Here is a 20,191-nt window from a genome sequence, read left to right as displayed (position 1 = left end):
AATTTTATTTTACTATTAATAAAACAACTTGGGACCCAACGCAGTTGGCTTTTTTGATGAATCGACACGTTTTTCATATTTTCTAATTTTCAGTAAGAAAGCAAAAGGATTACAGACATCGCTCCATTGACGACTTACGAGTAAATCTTATTTCAACACTTTGGCACGAGTGATTTTGCAAAATCTTTCGTCCCTCTTCGTGAGCCTTCTGTATTCATATCTTGTGATGACCATTTTAGCGTTTTATGGGCCGATCTAAGGGACGAGTGTTGCAAAAGTGCACCATTTCTGCCTCGCTTCAGGTATCAAAATACGTGGATCTACAAACTTTACGTAATATTTTAATTTTGGTCGTGGTTTTCTAATTACCGAAAATATGTCACAGAGAGGCGAATCAACGAATTTCAAATCATGTGATACGCACAGTGCTTGTATTTCTAAAAACATTTTGAGGAACGAGATAACCAATTATAAGCGGGGAATGTTTTTGCCGCGGGGTTTTTTTTTAATCTAAACTCAGCGGTTGGAGCCCGAATATCATAACGTGTGCTGATGTTATTTTTAGTCGAGTTGTTGCAATCAATAATTCAGAGCTTGCATCAGGTTCGTATTTGCTTAAATCAGTGTCACGCAACCCCTATAAGTTTCATAATTCATGAAATTAATTGAATTACTGTGAACCCCTCGCGTGACGGATACCGCAGGAATTAAGAACAGAAGCCCGACTGGTGGTGATCAGTTGCCAAGATAAAATTATTACGTCGAATTGTGGACCGGCCAGTTTTGTTCTTCCGTTCAAACTCCGACTTCTTCTATTCCATCGAAGACGTCAAGAGACTGAATACGTTCATGGGACTTCCCTGAAACATTAAAAACGGCAAAAAAAACCTATCACGGATTGGAACTTTCCAGCCGATTTCTGATACAGTGGAAATGAAATTCTTTCCAGCCGATAAGAAGTATCGGATATCTTCCTTACCGACAAGGTAACGCTGGGCTCTCGGATTTATACAACGTCGAAGCGCTGCCTGGTACGCAAATATTAGGGATCCACCAATTATTCATTTAACTTTATCTCCTGCCAATCGTTCATTTCCGAAGATATTCAGCGTCTCGTGATTCTACCCGAGTGGGCATTATTGATTTATGCCTAATGACTTTGAACGACGAGATATGCACGCTGGTCGACGTTATTGAAAATCGCTGATCCCATTCACGACAACTTGTACTAATTCATCGGTTTGTTCACTCGCTGGTTTCCGATGTCTTTTAATATCGTGAAATTGGCTGCGGCATAATTTTTTATTTTTTTTTAAATAATACGAAAGAATGAGAAGTGTCTTGATTGAAATTAGACCATTTCAAAATACACTCGGGGTTCTCTGTTGGAGGAAAGTAATTTTTAATTTCTTATTTTATCGTCTAATTACATATTCCCATGATTTTCAAAACAGTCAAGATTCTGCTTTTGAAAGTTACGAACGTAAAATCAATCCTGCGGAATATCTGAAAAATCGAAAAAAAACGTCTTTATTTAGCAGTTACCTTGAAATATTGATACCGCCTTTGACTATCGTCCTGCTGACTGAATATTGTTCGGATTCGGGTGAAGTTAGGTCAATTGATGTGCGAACATTGCAGCTGTAATGAAATATTGATTTATTACTAAACTTGCGAATTATATACATTAGGCCGTACACATAAGTATATATTGCATACATATATGTATATTATATGCACCATACATATCATATATATATACATGTACAATTCCATATTTATTGAAGGATCTAACTACTTTAACGCAGGGATAGGTATACATAAATATGCGTGTCTATGGTGTATAGCTGCAGCTCTTTCGGAATGAGAACCAATGGGCGATCAGAGTTATTCGTTAGTTTGTTTCATTCGTTATGTATCTATTTCTAATTACGTTTCATTCTATTATCATATCAATATAACGCTTTTGCCTTTGATGAAATGAATTTCTTAGAAAAGCTTTCTTCTCAAGAGGTCCCGTCATCTCTGTTTTGTTGTTCGCATTATCTGTCCGCAGTACGTCAAATACAAGTACAACTTTGTTCTCGAGACGTGTCTGTATATGATTTTTCAACACCTGCTAGGAAATTTTTATTTTCGCAGCCCGTGGAGCGTGCGTAAAGTATCCCGTTTCTGAACAGCGCGGTAAAACGACGTTGGCGCATGCGCACCATCGACATGCTCAATTTTACACACTAGCGCCCACTCTTCGTGCTTATTCGCACTTTCGATCAACTCAATTTTACGCACTGCGTCATTGAGCGTAACATATCTGACCCTAAATTAACGCGCTGTTAGTGGTATCTTTGTTGCTTTTCGAATGAAACTTTTCTTCACAGGTGCTCGAAAAGATAGCGTGTATCACAAGCGTGGATGGACGTAACACAACATACAATCTTTTTCAACATTGTCTCTTTCGGTGGCTTGTATCAACGATTCAACAAATACTAAATCCACGACATTCATATTTTCAGGCTTAAGGTGAAATCGTCACGCAAAAAAAGAAAGCAAAGGCGCTTTTTCGATGCTCGGGGCTCCTAAAAAAAAAAAAAAAAAAAAAATCCCCTATTCTTACATCCTGTGAGTAGGTACAGAGCTTGTTTTAGGCTTAACGTTGTACAGCGTTTTACGGTTAGCATGTGTCGCAGATTATTCTCCTCGCTTATGAATATTACATATGTGATATATTTATTTATTTATCTATGCAGTACGTGTGCGCTGATTCCACCCTCAATAATATCACTACAGAATATACATGTATATACATACACACAATTGGTTTCATTCGCGGTATACATGATTTCGAAGATATGTTTATTTCATTAAATATCTAGCGCAGATATATCACAAAGCCATGTAAGACGATCAACCAAAGTATTATTAGTACAATTTCTTTTTTTACAGTGTCTGTCGTTTTTTTCAAGCATTGTTGTGACAAAAATTTCAAGACATAAAAAATCATCACAATTCGTCCACTTATTTCCTTATCTGTATTTCACAGCTTTGTTTTGTCAAAAAGCTTTATCATGTTCAGTCCGGTTATAAGATTATAACCTACAACAATACAAAACACGTTTTACGGAAGTATTTGAACAAATTCGGATGAATTATCCTACCGGATTCATGGTAGAAATTTTCCAAGTCAAGCCCCGTATAATTCAGGAAAAGCACGACGTTTACTCTTCGTTTAGATCGAACAGGAATACCGTTAACTATAATTAATTACAAAACTGATATGACGATTCAACTATCCACATTGCACACGTACTTTCTGTACACTTCGTATATATATGTTTTATATATATATATATACATATACATATAATTATTGATATATTAACCTGACCGCAGCTCTATGATTATCCACTTTGATTTTTCGCAGCTGCTCTGATTGTCTTTAGTCACGAATTTTTTCTTCTTCATGTTCTTCCTCACCGTACTCGCATTCCGAATTTACGAAAGCGCAAGTAGCCGAGTGACCGTCAAAAATCCAACCAGCAACATCAAGCATGGCCTCGGGAGATACGCGCTGCCCTGAACTGTAAAATAAAATAACGTATTCGATTTATACAAACATTTCCATTCTGCCGAACGTGTTTTTATTCAGAAACTGACAACACCCGTATAAAACAAGTTTTATGAGAAGTCGACTTGAAATTTGATCGGATTAGACGAGGTTTGAGTAGACAATACGTAATCGCATTCCAACAACTCGTTTCCAAGTAATTGCAAACAAATTTATTCCCTGCTTTGAATAGACGATTCTCTCATCTCGGAATAAATGAACTGAGAAAATATAAATACCAAGAGAAAAATGGAAAAGAAAAGAAAATTTTGTATACAGTGGTGAATTCGAAGAATTATTTATACAAAAGCTGTTGGGCCTCTCCAACGGTCCGAATGAAGGATGGGGAGCCTCGAATGGTATTGCTGTTCAACTTTTCGAGGTAATTCGGAACAATGGGAGATCTTTGTGTGGACGAGGAGAGGCCAATATAATGGGTGAAAAGTGGAATGAAAGTTCGTTACGTGTACGTGAGCGCAGCCACATAGCTGGGAGACGAAGATGCGGAAACGTTGAACACATTTGTACCCAATGAGAATGCTTCGCAGCTTCCCCATCAGATTCATCCTGGCAGAATGGAGACGATTTATGTTTTTCTGCAAGGACTCGTGATGTATACGCCCGAACAATTACAGCGTCAAATATCATTCCAATTTCATTTTCATTTTGTGATGGGAACGCTATGATTCGCCCAAGATGGAATTATAAAAATGATGTTTAAAGGTCTCCAAATCGTTGTCCTGCGAATCAGGCGATCTAGCGTTTGTATAAAATCATCAGTTTATTTGTCGCCCCAATGAGGATAACAGAGGAAAAATGAACAGAAAAATGGAAAAATGATTCAGTGGAAAGATCAATGACTCGTGAACTTGTTCGACACGAATGAGGTTCGTTTTCTAACAATCGTTACTAATCGTTTATTTCATTACAAGATAGTCGTACGTAATTCAGGATTTGTCAAATTATAATATTTGTAAGCTATGAAAAATTCTTTGAAAATGCAAAAATAAACAATACTGAAATTATGAAAGCAGACAGAAAAGGTATTCAATAAAGATTTTCTCAATGATTGCTGTTCTCACAGTGACGAGTTTCCCGAAATTATATCAATTTCACCGAAAGAATTGGTATCGTTATTTTCAAACAATCATGCATAATCAATAGATTTAGGCTGTACTGTTTCAAAATTCATGCACGGATTTACTAATATAAATTAACACAGTGTTACATTCTGTAGTTAATGAGTGGCCCAGTTTCAGCTATACCTTCGTTATTGATGCAAATAAAAGAGCAGATCATCGATTACGCGCAAATTGTAAGCTAGATTGTGAAACATTAACAATCATTGATCGCATAATTCGCGACAGTAATGTGGTCACCAAATCGTAACAGATGACGAGTGAAGAGACAAAAAAACGAACAACGAATAATGACGATCGAGTCTCAACAAATCTCAAAAAACGCAGTCATTATTCATTTTCAAATCTGTTACAAAACAACGACGTTATAATTTTCCCAGATGTAATGAAGCTATTTGTTCAACTAGGTACTGCTGATGGAGATATTCCACAATCTTTTGTTACAACATATATTCGTTGTTATAAACCTAATAAGAAATATTAAAAAAACTCTGTGTTGCAATGCATTTGAATCAGTTTTGTTGGGTATAAGTAACGTTAAAAAGTTGTTTCTTCTTTTTGGCATCGAGGGAATGAGTATAGCCGCTAGCACTGGGTGTAGACAGTCAGATAATACAGTATACGTAGCTAGTTAGCCTGTAACGTGGACATATTGAAATTTCTCGGAGAATTTGTAACATTAATTAACCCTTGGGTGAGCAGGGTGTTCTCCCGTTTCAGTATGCTCCGATTCTCGGCCGGCGGTTCTCTTCAATCGTATTGTCTATGGTAAATGTATACGCTGTGCCTAATTGCTTCTTAAATTAGACCCAGTGGCAGATTGTCTTATTATAAGCGTACGTACAGTTCACTGGCGCAATAAAGAACAAGTTAGAATTGAGAAATATGGTCACGGAGGGTCGGAATTTGTTCGTAAATCACACCCGCGGTCGTACCTACTAGTGCCGTTACAAACAATAGTAACAACAATTAGAGGAAATCAAACGTCCGTTACACTTTATCATGATCCGCCAGCGATGATTCAGATAATCTATCACTGATTTTTTTAATATAATTATTATTTGACGTTGACATGGAGGATGGAAACGAAAATTTCAGAAAACGATAAAAGAGTGAGGGGGGAATCAAATTATCGTAAATTGGGTGACAAGCGATTGTAATGATTTCAATGATTTCAAGTGACATTAAGCGATTTCACACGATTTCATGCGATATCAAATAATTTCAAGCGGTTCCAACTGATTTTAAGTGATATCGAGTCATGACTGTTTTCCGAAGTGATTTGCGATTTCAGTAAGTGAATGCACGTCCGATTCAATGCGATATCAACCGAATTCACACGATTTCAAGTGATTTCATATGATTTCAAGTGGTTTCAAGTAATTTCAAGCAGTGACTGTTCTGTAAACTGATTTGCGAGTTCGATAAGTGAATACGTGTGTAATTTCATGCCATATCACGCACTTTTATTCGATTTCATACGATTTCAAGTGATTTCAAGTGACATCAAACGATGACTGTTTTCCAAAGTGATTTGCGATTTTATCAAAGCGAATACAGGTGTCATTTCACGCAATTACATTATCATCTTCTATCGTTTCAACTAATTTCAAGCGATTCTAAAGTGAGTTCTTTCCAAAGTGAATGGCGATTTCAACAAGTTAATTCCCCCTCGTAACAATCGATATTGCAGCCAGTGCGCGTGACGGCTATTTCACAATTTCGGCATCAGTTTAAGGAGTAATATTCAGAAGTTACTGATTCAAAAACTGACACGAGCGGGTAATTATAGCAACTTTTTGGGACAGGGTGGGTTCAGCTACTTATTTAGCCCAGCGTTATGAACATCAGCGCATTCGGGCAAAGACCGGCTGGTATATACGCCGACGGCTCCAGAGCCGTGAATAAATTTAACCAAATGTCATGAATAAATTTCACCGTGCAACTAGAGTCTCTTGATTTTGATTAAGCCGTAAACTGTATAACGTACACACTGGGCTGTGAACAACCCGTATAAACAATATATACATAAACATACACAGCCAAAGCTTAGATACACCTTATAAGCTGCGAATAAAGTGCATTCCATCGGTGTACGTTAATGATAAAATGATATAGGCTGGATGCATTCCGCGATATTGCTCTGATAATCATATGAATTTACGGTAAATGTGATCAAATTATGATCATAAAAATGTTTAACGATATTCAAGACTTCTGCATCTGTAAAAGTGAACTTTTGGCAAGCAGTAATTACTGCATGACCATTCTGAGAGGAAAGTTGTGAAGGATTTTTTACTTCCTAATTCGATTATGTGGAGATTGTTTTTTACGTTTTATTTTTATACCGAAACAAAGTTCGTTTTTTGCTAAATTGGTACTTAACAAGCCGTAGCATCCTAACGATCTTTTTGAGAGCAAAGTTCGGTGGAACTTTTTTATTCGTTATTCGATTATCTGGTGGTGGTATTTTTTTTTTCTGTCAAAGCAACGTCAAGTTTACGCAACCATTGAACAAGTAATGCTGCATCTTGTACCAATATACTGTGAATCAGTGATACGTACTTACGAAATTACTCGCCAAAGTACTCATTCAGCAAAACAAAACCAAAAAAAAAAAAAAAAAAAAAAACGATCTTTGCATCCGTTTTAAAATCAAAATTTTATCCCCACTTCTTTATCAAATAGAGTATAAATATGTCCGGCATAACTTTGCCATCAAGAGGAATAAGTTCGTTTTTGGATCTACCACAAATCTTGAAAGTCGTAAATGTTTCATTGAAGTATACAAATATATGTTTCTTTATTGAACGGTAGGTTTAATTTTTCATTAAAACTTACCGAATACTTGCGCCTTTCGATAATCAATCAGCGGCTCCTTGATTGGACGACTTGATTGCACTGTCGCCTCACACCTTTATAACAGGGAAGTAAAAAGGAGATGATAGAAAAATCAATGTTAGTTTGCTTCAAGATATTACCTTATCACAGGCTCGAGTACCGCGGAAAATTAATTCATTGTTAGAAAATTTACCGAGGGATGCGCAGTAATTGTCTACACTTCACAAAGGAAAAGAACCTGTTCATTTCTGCGCATTTCACTGTGTCATAATTCAGGTTTACTTTGTATATCAGTACGAAAAGTTCTCTGTTATTTTCAATCACGAGGTAAGGTAAATCAGACAGTTTCAATTTTCAGATATAATTATTTATCATCCACTTTTCCCAGTGCGATAAATTGGCAAACAAAGTTCATTTTCCCTCGCCGCAACGTATTTTTATATTTCCGAGGGTCAGATTTAACCGATTGGAATATTACCTCACGTTTATTTTTCCCTCCGTGAGGTGATGCGGTCCAACTTCCAGACGAAGACCCGACACGGACGAAACCAAACCGTGCTGTTGTATCAGCGCCTCGTAGTCCGAGCGTGCCTGAAAAATACAGAAAATGGCGATAAAGAGAAATTAGAGAAATTGAAGGAATTGCGTAGGGTAGTTTTGGGATGATTGATGAATTTCAGAAATTGATAATATCGATAGAAAGGAATGTTAGACGGCGAAATTGTGACCAATTTTTTTCCTACTCCCTTCTCCATGGATCCCCATGCATAGATGACGGACTAACCTAGCTTGGACAACTACAACTACACGTGTAGCAGCGATGCATTCAAATTCCAAAATTTAAGTGAAAACGCCTTTCGGCCTAGCAGCCGTCAGCTGCATACAGGAAATTAATGTTCTGCTCATTTCCCCCACATTTCCGCTGTTTTCAATTCGAATTGAAATCAACTTGGTCCCCGGTGCTTATCTCTTCGAGCTAAACGAACATTTCAATTTCGTACCGTGTGCTAGTATTACTGTAGGGCATATATATTGGAAAGTGATTCTAATTTGTAGAGATTTTTAACTTCACTCAAAGTTGTTTCATTTTGTGATTTTCGTTAACTGGACAAAAAGGTGTTTCACATAGTTTACGTAAACATACCAAGTTCAAATCAGTTTCGTAAAGGAGTTGGTTCGAGAGAAAAAAATTTCCAGTCATTTTCGACAGTCTGTAAGTGCGCGATGATGTCTCGCACTGTTTTTCACAACTGCAAGTGTTCAACTTCTTCGGTTCTTACGTGTTTTTATTTCTGTTGAAAGTAGTACTAATTATCTTCTCGTACCTTCTCACCGGAAGTTTAATCAGCATCTCTGGGTGTATTTACGAGTGTGTATGGTGTTAATTAAGTCAATTATAACTGTCCAAACGTGACGCCTACGCAGTCGAGCAGCAGAAGGTTATAAGTCAGAACATAACTTACTGCGCATAGGCGCGGAAAGTACGGCGGGTAGACTTTCGCTGTGTTTCTACTTCAGCCCTGACTTTAATTTACAAGTTTGTCCGAGGTCGAAACTTTCCTGTTATTAGTTTACCGGTCAAAATATAGGCAAGAGTTTACCGAAAGACATTTCACAGTCCAGCAACTCGAGGGTAGAAATAAAACATCCGCACTCAATTACAGATTTAGAATATTCTAAAGAAAAATGAATCAAAGATTCAAACTTTGTTACCGAAGTAGAATTGTGCAGAACTTGCGTTCAAATTACTAACCGCGAATTAAATTTAGCAAAGTCATGGCTTGATAACACAATCGGGAGAAAGAAGAACAAAAAAATTAAACGACAAATAATAATGGTTTTGAATTTCAGAATAATTTTTCAAAATATCTGCGGCTTCTCTGGATTTTGACTCAATCTTGACTAACGATGTTATAAATCTGGAACAATTATGTCGCGTCTCATCGCGATTAGATTTGGATTCAAAGTCCATGAGGGTAAACTTCACTAAAAAGAAATGCCCTCTTCGAAAAACGAGTTCTTTTGCGTGCGGTTTGCTTGAACAAGTATATTATTTGTTATGTATAATGATTGAATGCGATATTGGTGGTATGAGACTTAAAAAGCTACGATTTGAATGAGTACAAAACTAGGTTATGGGCTCCGACGCCATGAGGATATTTCCCAACTATATAGATACGCGATTATTTATTTGCTAGAGCGAAGCTATCGAAATGAAATATCGGATCAGTGAATCTCGAGCGTGAAATCTGCCGGCAATAATCCCACGCAAATAGAGACTGAGTGAAATGAGAAAAAATTAAGGAATAATGAGATGGAGCAATTAGCAAAATACTGAGAAATATTAATTTCTGGTTTCGTCGGTAACGCACTTTGCCTGATGTATTTTTATTTATTTATTTATTTTTTTTTTTCATCTCGTTCATCATTTTATTTCGTCTTTATCCTGCCGTTAGATCTTTTTAAACTTTCTACATTACTGCACGGAAGTCAGAGTATCAAACGAACCTTGGAACCCAGTTAAGGATATCATTAATTTCAAGCTCTGCTTGCGATTTTACTCGAATCTCTCTCATCCTCTCTCTTCTCGAGATGTATCTGTATATTCGCGCATTTGCACACCTCGATTGGTATATCTCGAGTCGGATACTATTCGACTTCCGATTATGATCTTGGATATTCGGTATTGTCGGAAAGCTGATTCCAGATTGGAAGTTAAATTACATCGGCGTGAAGTATGATTTTCTATAACGTAGAAAAAGCGTTATGGGTAAAATGAATTTTCTTTCGAATAAACTGTTAACTCGAGATGATGACATTCATCGGTATAAATTCTTGAGAATCCAGGGGCGTTTAAAATTAATTGACTCGGCAAGAATAAGCGAGGGAAGCAATTTTCCGCGTGGGAATGTATAATAATGGAAGCGGTGCGCAGAGTTGGCGAAAAATGCGGGAAAAAAAAAAGTTTAATTCTGTAGTAGGTCGGTGAGTGGGTGTGGAGGGATTTTATCCCAAGTTACTATCGCGAGCTCTGAGCCGAGGGAGGAGGAATCAAATTTTCCAAAATAGTCAGGCGGGCCCAGCGCGGCGTCCGATACAGCTAATAAGCAATATTGGCGGGAAATTTACCGTCGAAATAGTTTAAGGAATGTTTGAGAAAGTTCACCGCACGGGTTTATCCGATACGGATAAAACTTTGACGCTAAATTTACCAAAGTTCAACCGGAACTTCTGCCAGACTCTTGCTAACCCCAAACGTCGTACTAAAATCTTATCCGCTTCTAAAGACTCGAAATCTGCCTACTCATTGCTCGGTTCGCTCTGGAAGATCAAGAGTTTTCCTATCAATTATGTCGCGGCCTTTACTCAGCCACGAAAATTTGCGTTTACCAAGAACTCAATTTTAGCCGCAGAGACTTAACGTGTATTAAGCCGAAGATTCTCGCTTCAAATCTTTTACGGAGAATGAATCAGTTTTTTCCCTCTTTTCCACAGGCATATTCAAAAAAAAATCTTTTTATTTCTTGCACATTCACTTGAAATTGGTTAACTCTTAATGTGAAGAATTAATATGAAGTACAATAATCCACTGAAATATATTGCATTTTTTTGCAGAAATTTTTATTTTTTTTTGCCTTCCTTCACTAAATATTTCGGGATTAAATCTTGTCGTAATAACTTTTGCATGATTATTATAAACCTTCTACTGAAATTCACCAATGATGTCATAGCCACAAGTGAGTGGGAGGATTGGTAGCATGACAAATTGTGACTTCAAGGTTTGAAGGGTCTGGCCTAGCGTGATGTCACGTTGTGCGTGCTACTCGCACGTGTAACTTATCTTAATTTCGAAATGAGAAATCAGTGAACGACGTTTCAATTCGTTCTGTCTGACGCAATTCTCAATTAATTCAAGAATCAGCTCAATTTAATTCTATTAACCTTCGGAATTTAGCAAATTAGGTCATTGTTTATTGACTCAATCACACTGCAAATACAAAAACTAGTTCGCATAAGCCCTGCACGTATGACTCCGAGAATCTCGTTTTATTCCGAATTATGTGCAATATACATTAAACATCGTGACGCATGAGTTAATTATTTCATATTTTTATTCATTTGAATAGTGAAATTGTAATGAAGGTCCTTTTGAACGGAATGCGACTTTACGATGTAAATAACATTTCTCAAAGATAAAAGTCAAGTTGCTCTGCCATTCGATATTCAAAGAGTAGTTCATACTCCGTATGACCAACAAGCCTGGAGACGTTTAAATTTTGATTGCGAGTGATGTGAAAAGTGGGTACGACTAGTAAACTTTGAGAGGAAAATGTGAAAGGTTGAATTCTATAGTATGATTGAAAATAAAGGAAACTCTAGAAGGCAGCCGACCGCGTCTTTGCAGTCTCTTGACGTTCAAGTTGGGATTGTCGGACCTGACCGTGGTTCTGGGAATCCCGAGGCTCGGACCGGCATCATTCTACGTCGAGCAAAGATCCCCTGAAAAGCAACTATCCGTCAAGCCGCGCTCACTTGAATTTCTTTGAGACCGCCCACACGTCCATCTCCTATGCGAGACGAAGATGTTTGAACTTTCAAAAACTGATTCCATTTCATTTCCCGTCAGTACCCGCATACGCATACCCGTAACATCCACGCGATTCAAAAGCTGAAATTCTATTCAGTTTAGTTTTTCTATCAAAGAGTTTTTCCAAGTAGAGATTTTCATTAGGCTTAGAGAAAAGGCCATGATCAGGCTTGCCTTACCGTCTGATCGGGGCCTGAGCAGAAATGTAACGTAACACGTTCTGGAATGCCTGATTAACCTGAATTCAAGTACGTTGGTCAGACCCAGATCAGGTGTTGATCAGAATTCGATTAGAACATATAAATGCGGTAGCTGATCAGAATCGGGAAACGGTTGATCAGGTTTATTGATTTTGCCAGTGGATGGCCACACTTTGTTACTATTCATTCGAGTCTGTTTTAATGAGAACGCCAAGAACTTTCACGACACCTGGCGGCTGCTCGCGGTACTTGCAATATATGCGCCAGGTTTAATCAGGGTTGGATCAGGTGTACCGTAGTAGAGTTTGCCTGACCTGAGCCTGCTCAGGACCAGATCAAGCATGCCCTACTTATACGTGACTGATATTAACCTGATCATCCTGCCTTAACAAGGCACTTCTGATTTCAACCGGATCGGGTACTGGGCTGGGACACCAGACTGGCCCGTTAAAATTTCTAATCGGATTATGGATGGAGTTGCGGTGAGTCTAAACTCTCTAATATCTGAATCTCGACCGCCAGATTCTCTGAAGGACTGGTTCAGCCCTCACCAGTTGGCGTGTCTGGTTGACATTAGAACGAGCCAGTTCGTAACGAGCCTTGTTATTCCACGATATTGACGTCTGCAAAACGAGTGGGAGGGGAGCCGGGATCAGTTGAATTATTTGGATGTAATATGATTTATGGTAATTAAATAAGGAGCCCCGAACGAAAATTCAATTACATCGGCGTGCCTTGCTGCAGCCTTATGCAGGGGTGGAAGAGGCGAACGATTAACGGCCCACGCTATGCTTGAATACAAATTTACGGGGAACCGGTATGAAGTTTGCTTTGACAAATGGGGAAAGGAATTTTTTTTTTTAATCACATTTTTACTTATAAGTTTACGATAAAAACCCACCAGAGGAACCAGACTTGATCATTTATTTCGTAAGTAGTTCAAGATTATGTTAATTGCTCGGATATTAACGAATCACTGTTTTTCAACAGATTTACTCGGTGATCGAAGCAGTCTTGTAAGGTCCAAAGTCGATAGATGAGATAATTCAAATGTTTGGCTCTATAACTTGTCGAAAGAAGGCATCGATTCTGTGAACCAAGGAAACAGTTTGGTGACGATCTTTCTTGTATCAATGTTTCTAAAAAAAAATTTTGGAGCATCGAACAAAATTGCCATTTCATTTGGGATGTTAGCCTTATATGGATGCAAAAATTTGATCACAATTTTAAGGATTCAAAAAGTTTGAAAAATTTTTTACATTAATTTTTACTAAGGTTATAAACTCTGATACCACAGACAAAGTATATATTTTTAATCTTGCTAATAACAGTAAAATGAAAAAGCACTTCATCACTCGAACGACATTTTCTCCTGCACTCGAGAAGTGCCTCTGATCACGATGATCGCTGTCTGAAATATTCATTGTGATTTTTAATAATTTCCAATGAATAAATTCAAGGCAGGAAAAGGTCACGGACGAGGCAGAAGCAAATCGATAAGTAAAATAAAGGCAACACATAGAATACGGGGAAGATGAGCGTGTGAAATGAAACCAAATGAAATAAAATCGTAGAATTTCGCTTATGGGTATGGAATGAGGCGAGATAAAAGGGGGGCGGGGGTCGTGTTATTTAAAAATTCCCAGCAGCAAATCCGAGTTTAATAAGACGCAGCGTCGTCAGAATATTTAATAATCTCACAGCAATCAGTTTGAGCCCACCTCTTTTTCATCCTCGTCATCTTCGTCGTCTGATTCAAGTTGACGAGTGACTCTTTTCAATTCGCTTAAGAATTTACCAACTGACACGCCCCTGTCGTCATTAGGAGTAAGAAGACCGGGTTATATCACGGGGCCCCAAGAGTCTATTCCAACAAGCGTGCGAGCCATGGGGAAGAGGGCGGAAATATTCTGAACCACTGGAAGTGCCGGTATGGTTGATGAACCAAAGCTCAGTCCCAATTAGCGCGTAGAGACCGAGTTTGGGTTCACGTAGCAGCCTTACGAGGAGATAGCTTAAATCGCCGTAGAAATTAAGGTGAAAATTCTTAGCATCGACAATTTTCTTCGGGGTCCTTTGATCTCCGGTTAATTTTGAAAATGGTGTATACGTGTGTGTACAGATCAGCTAAGAATAATGTTCCATAATTCTGTAAAAATTTTTGCCAATTAGCTCGAGACTCTTCTAACAGCTTTGGTAATAATATCCCCAGGATCAATTCCAGAACCGGTTAAAAGATTAGCAATTAAGTAGCGCCGAGACATATTTTAATCGTGTCCTCCACCCGGGCTCCTTCAGAAATTCGACGGTGACAGCTGGGCTATTTTCGACCCCTGAACGAGGCCCGACAAGTGGCTCCTGAAGTTATCCTCGATCGTGCGTAAGGATGGATGCAGGATAAGAAAGAATGGAGGAAAGGAAGAAGTCGAGGCATCCACGCCTCATTAAGGCCCGCAGAATCGATCTGATCAAAAAACGCCGAGACGAAAAGAGCCCTCATCGCTCCCGCTGCTGGATGAAAGTTAATTGTAATCTCCCGAGCCGAGGGCGCAATGAGGGAACCAGACGCGGTCAGTGTATAGGTGCAACTTTTTCATGGGCGAAAAGACAAGCCGCGTGGTAGTCAATCATCTGCGACGCATCTGGTGAAAGGCTACGCTGAAAATCTGCGATCTCGTCATCAGTCGTTTGTATGATGAAACAAAAAAATTTTGACACCTTTTCCCCGAACGTCAAATAAAGACGTAACACGATCGTGACGGTTCATAATTTCATCGAGGATTAGAATAACGGATGAACAAAGTCAATGACGATGTATTGATTGATGTGGTTAAACGACATTGGTTCTTTTACTCGGTAACTGATGGTGAGCTAGGTAATACACATACTCGTGATTAATGATCCCGAGAGATATATTCTCAAACAATGAAGACTAACGGCTGGTACACCACATTGTTAAGAATCCCTTCTGTGACTTTGACGTTTTTCTTCCATGCAAACGCATGTAGGGAAAATGTGGTAGAATGGGGAATGTCGACTTCAAAGTTTAGTTGAAGATACTTGAACAGACGAAACGAATATTCATACCCATGTAATACCGAAATCTCGAGTTATATTAGCAATAGTATATTTTGCTTTCATCTGTGTCAACAATGTTCAATCAAACTCAACGGGCTGTGTAACATTATTACATTCAAAACAAGTACCTACTATCTTCAGTTCAGGGTACACGCTACTTTTTCACTCCGAGTGCGTTTGTCACTACGGATGAAAACGCGAAAGCTTGAATGCACGGTTTAGAGCGATGATGGAAAAGGGGTTGGCTTTACTCATGTTCTGCTTGGTGAAACATCAGCAATTTGCCGGCAACGCTTGTGTAATTCACTCGTTTCAAGCCCTTTTCATGTAATCATCTACATGCAGAGGAGTGGAGTGAAGAATACCGAATAAAAATGGACGTACGAAGAAATGTCAAATTGCAGGCTATTCATCACTTGAATAGAGCGATAGTGAAGAGAATGATTTGATTAGCTGAAAATATCTTGTTGCCAATGTTAGGCTTAAAGCCGGAAAACTGTCAAGTATTAGTTCATAAAAAAATTCCAAACTATAGTAAATTAATCCTCTAGAGATCAATGGGCTACACTGGTGACCCATGAACTTCAAACGCTATTCAAACATTCTTATATAATAAGCTTAAGCTTTTCACTGGTTTAGTTCTCTAAAATGTGTAAATGTGAAAATCGAATTCGCAGACAAGTTCACGAAATAAAGGACAGGTTTTTGCGACTTGAATCCGATGGTCTTTCTTACGACTTAAAACTTTGCCCACGTTTTGTACATGATATTAGTCTTCTATTTGTTTCCACAATTAAAGTAGTAGCTGATGGCAAAGTTAGAGTTATTGATACCATTGAGTTCAACTTTACATCTTGACCTGTTGTCCTGTTTGAGAAGTTTCATGCGAACTGTACAGAGTTTCCCAGAATAAAGTACTCCTAAGTCGTGTTATTTTATTCTCGAAATAACGAAAAAAATAATAATTCAAACAAACAACACTATTTCTTTACATTTAGAATCGTTACGACATAAGACACCGACGCAAGTAGGCTTAGCATATAATACAAATAATAAAGTCTTAGATCTTGAGCTTGCAGGCTATTCATGAATAAATCCTGAATATTAAATCAACATGAAAGGTTATATAAGCCTATAATGTATTTGGCACGCAATATTAAACACACGTTTTTCAACTTTGATGCTACATTCTTTTGCATTTAATTACATGGATTTATTTTTGAACGTCGTATGCAGCGTATGACAAGAAAAACATCTTTTGATCAAATAGAGTCGGATCCATTCCGAGCGAAGTATTGTTACGAGCAGCTGACAATAATCCTGCCATTAGCGCCGAAAGGCAATACTTGACAATAAGGTTTACATGATGAAAAGGATTTGTAATTTGAGATTATCGGAGGAAGGAGATATGGCGGAACACAGAAATACGTTGTTAAACTTGAATAATCAGCTGACGGAATTCGGGAAAACTTTGAAGGTAGAAATGGCAGTGGCAAATTTTCTTATGCAATCTACCTCAATCCCATAATACTTTCATCACTGCTGTACAGAGTAGACCTTCGGAAGATCTCACTTTAGAATTAGTCAAACATAAACTCATAGACGAGTATAAGAGGCCTGAATACAATGATGAAAAAAATTTTCAAAGAACAACTATTCGAGTTACAGTTTCAAGTGAAGAAACGAAATAAAAATTAGAATTGTACGCAAAGAAATGGTTTCTTCTGTAATAAAGCAGATTACATCAAAAATATTTGCGAAAAAGTGGGAAAATTAATTTTCGACGGATATGCAAAACAATTGAAAGCATATTGAATGAAAATAATGACTACGTCACGTTCAGCAGTGACGTTAAGGGATTGATTAAACATAATGACGAGCATGAGAATATTGAAGTAAAGCCAGAAACCGAGTTTGAATAAATTTGAATAACGAAGATGAAGCAGATGAAAATGAATGAGCTGAAGAAAAAGAAAAGCTGAATAACGAGAAAAACAAACGGAAGACCGAAAAATGTAGGAGTACCACAAGAAAGGTACGACAGCGCAGAAAATTTAGCATCGTTGAATCCGATAAATTCAGAAAACTACAAAGAAGCAACTACGGGAGAGGAAAAGGATCTAGAACAAAAAACGAACCTGAACTTTCGAAATCAATCGTTTGCAATACTTGCTTGGAAGGTTCAATTTTCGGAGTCTATAGAGCGTGCGTAAAATACTCTTTTTTTTAAACGGTGCGGAGAAGAAACCTTCTACATAACTTTTCATAGTATGGCAATTTTTCACGATCACTTTTCGCACCGCTATGCGTCAGTGACGTTACTGATCGTGAGTGTGGCTCACAATCAGCCTTCTACTTCGTTTAAGCTATCTTACACTATTCGTCTGCTTCTCAAATTTAAGTTTCCTGTGCAGGTGTTGCGAAGACTAGCATGTCTTGCCCTACCATTATAAAGAAAGAGCGTTTGTGTTTGTTATCAATGATCTAAAAAACTGCTAAGCCGATTATTATGATATTTTAACAGAATTTTCTGCAATATCTGCGGATGGCGATAGAAGGTATAAACTACAGTTATATATCTTATGAAGCTGCTATTATCAACAATATTCAACAGCTTGGTGATAGTCGAAGACGTTTCGTGGTAAGTGCGTCTTAGTTTGAGATCCTTCGCCAGATAGCGGTAGGTCAAAAGTCGTTCCCGCGTTCCAAATATCTATTGGACATACATCATTCCGAAATCTGCTCGAAATGTAGCAGGCGAAGCTGCACCGGAGGATGCAAGTTATTGTATACACGGTGTCCCAGCTGAGTAAATTGTCCCATAGAACATGTGGTCTCCAAAGCAGCTTTTGCGAGATACAACCGAACAAAAAGACGGATAACATTATCGATTCGATGCGCCAGTGACTACTTCATGCAAGTGAATTGTGCGTCAAAATTGAAGAACGTAATTTTAAGCGAATTTTAGTAACGACTGGCTTCTTCTTTAACTTAAATTTGATACTAAGAGTACTTTAGTTTGATGTTTTCAAATTTGAAAGCGCTCGGACCAGCATATATAGTCAACTGGAGTGACCACATGTTCTGTTGTTCAATTCACTCAGTTCGATACTCTCTAGTGCCCCCTTAAATTTTTGCACTTGGTTCTGGGACACCATGTGCAAAATCGTTCAATTCAGGTTCACTCACGTTATTTGGAACAATCTATTATCGATATTTATGTCATAAATATTATGAATATTATCCTATAACATACTGGTTCTGGAAAAATCAAATCGCTTATCCTGAAAAGTTGCTTGGTAGTTGGTGGTCTCAATACGCATGCATAGATCGGGGCAAGTCGAACGCCTTTAGAATATTCCTAGTCCAGCGGCTATATCAAGTTGATCCAGTTCTACTGATACATTTCCAAGGCCATTGCAGCCGTCTATACACACACGTAATGGGGATAGACAGGTGTGGGAATTAAAAATTGCGAGGTACCGAGAATGGTCGATAAAAGGTTTCTCTACGCCGCGGCGCGGTTCAATCCTCTTCACTTTCGTAGCTGAGGAAGAGCTGAGCGGATCGGAGATAGCGCGAGAGAGCGGAGAGGATTTGCTGCTTGTAAAATCTATTTTATCGGAAGTGTGCAGCTCGGTGGTTCACTGAGCGCTCGATCAATTTTATCGACAGGTTCAACCGCATCGTCGACCTTATCGCGTCCCAATATTCTCAGGAAGACGGCACCCTCCGTACATCCGCGTATAGATACACAGGGTGTTTTCAGAGCACCCACGTGTCCGTTCGCTTCGTGTTACTCGCCCCCTGCCGAAGCGGGCTTATCGGCGAACATCGCGATAACGGTTTCCGCGACAACAAACGGAAACCCGTATTGTTACCCGCGTTCTACGCGACCACGTCTTCAATCTTTTCCCAGTTCACCCCCGGTATTGTATAAGATAAGTATTATTATTTAGATGAAGGCAAGATTGTTCATACGAAGTTTCATCTGCATACGAACAAAATTATTTTATCTTGCAATTATTTCTATGAAAGATAATATTAACCTCATTCTCATATGGATAATCAAACAGATAACGACAAAATCGAGAGACTCTTCGTATCACAGAGAAAAAAACATTGTTCATACATACATTTTTGTCACGAATGCCTTTTTGTTGAAAAAATGAAAAATTTACTGTTTGGGTACGTCGATCTTTGAAGCCTGTCGAGCGTGCAAAAAGTACCCTATTTCTGAATAGTGCAGTGAAACAACGTTGGCGCATGCGCGCAGTCAATTTTACACTCCACGGCTTTACTTGGCGCATGCGCCCTTTCGAGTTACTCGATTTTACGCGCTGTATAACCCAGCAGAAGTTACTTTACCCCAATTTTACGCGCTGTCAGTAGCGCCTTCGTTGCTTTTCAGATCAAATTTTCCTTCTCAGATCTCGGACAGAATAGCGTAAACTTAGCACTCACTTTTGCGGCTCACATTGCGAATTTCACACTCATCGTAACATAATATACTATTCCACGTCACCAGTGAACACAAATATGTTTTGCTGAAACAATGTTTTTTTTTGTTCTGTGTACTAAATTGACTTTCAATGGCGTCACCCATGTTTCAGTAAACAGTTCATCTTATCTTTACAAGAAAAAAATATGAGTTGGGATTGCAGATTTATGTAGACGAAGATGATAAAAGATTTTCAACTTGTGTCATCACGATCTATGAGATAAAAAACGAGGTGAATGC

At 38.3% G+C, this 20,191-nt stretch overlaps 1 protein-coding gene across 16 annotated transcripts in view; it reads right to left on the bottom strand.

Annotated features, from left to right (window-relative positions):
• Positions 1-2,914: 2,914 nt before the first annotated feature.
• LOC124176586 overlaps positions 2,915-20,191 on the bottom strand; it is a 101,834-nt gene continuing 84,557 nt past the window's right edge. For 15 of the 16 annotated variants that reach the window (XM_046558069.1, XM_046558079.1, XM_046558071.1 and 12 more), the window contains 3 exons: positions 8,063-8,175; positions 7,585-7,658; positions 2,915-3,578 (listed from right to left, as the gene is read on the bottom strand). In XM_046558069.1, coding sequence (XP_046414025.1) covers positions 3,493-3,578; positions 7,585-7,658; positions 8,063-8,175 — 273 coding nt within the window. In that variant the 3' untranslated portion in view covers positions 2,915-3,492. The remainder of the gene's footprint in view (positions 3,579-7,584; positions 7,659-8,062; positions 8,176-20,191) is intronic. The other variant, XR_006869415.1, reaches the window with a different exon arrangement.

Source organism: Neodiprion fabricii, chromosome 2, assembly GCF_021155785.1.
Source record: "Neodiprion fabricii isolate iyNeoFabr1 chromosome 2, iyNeoFabr1.1, whole genome shotgun sequence".
NCBI lineage: Eukaryota > Metazoa > Arthropoda > Insecta > Hymenoptera > Diprionidae > Neodiprion > Neodiprion fabricii.
Note: the sequence above shows the minus strand (reverse complement) of the source record. Positions and strands in the feature narration are given on the sequence as shown.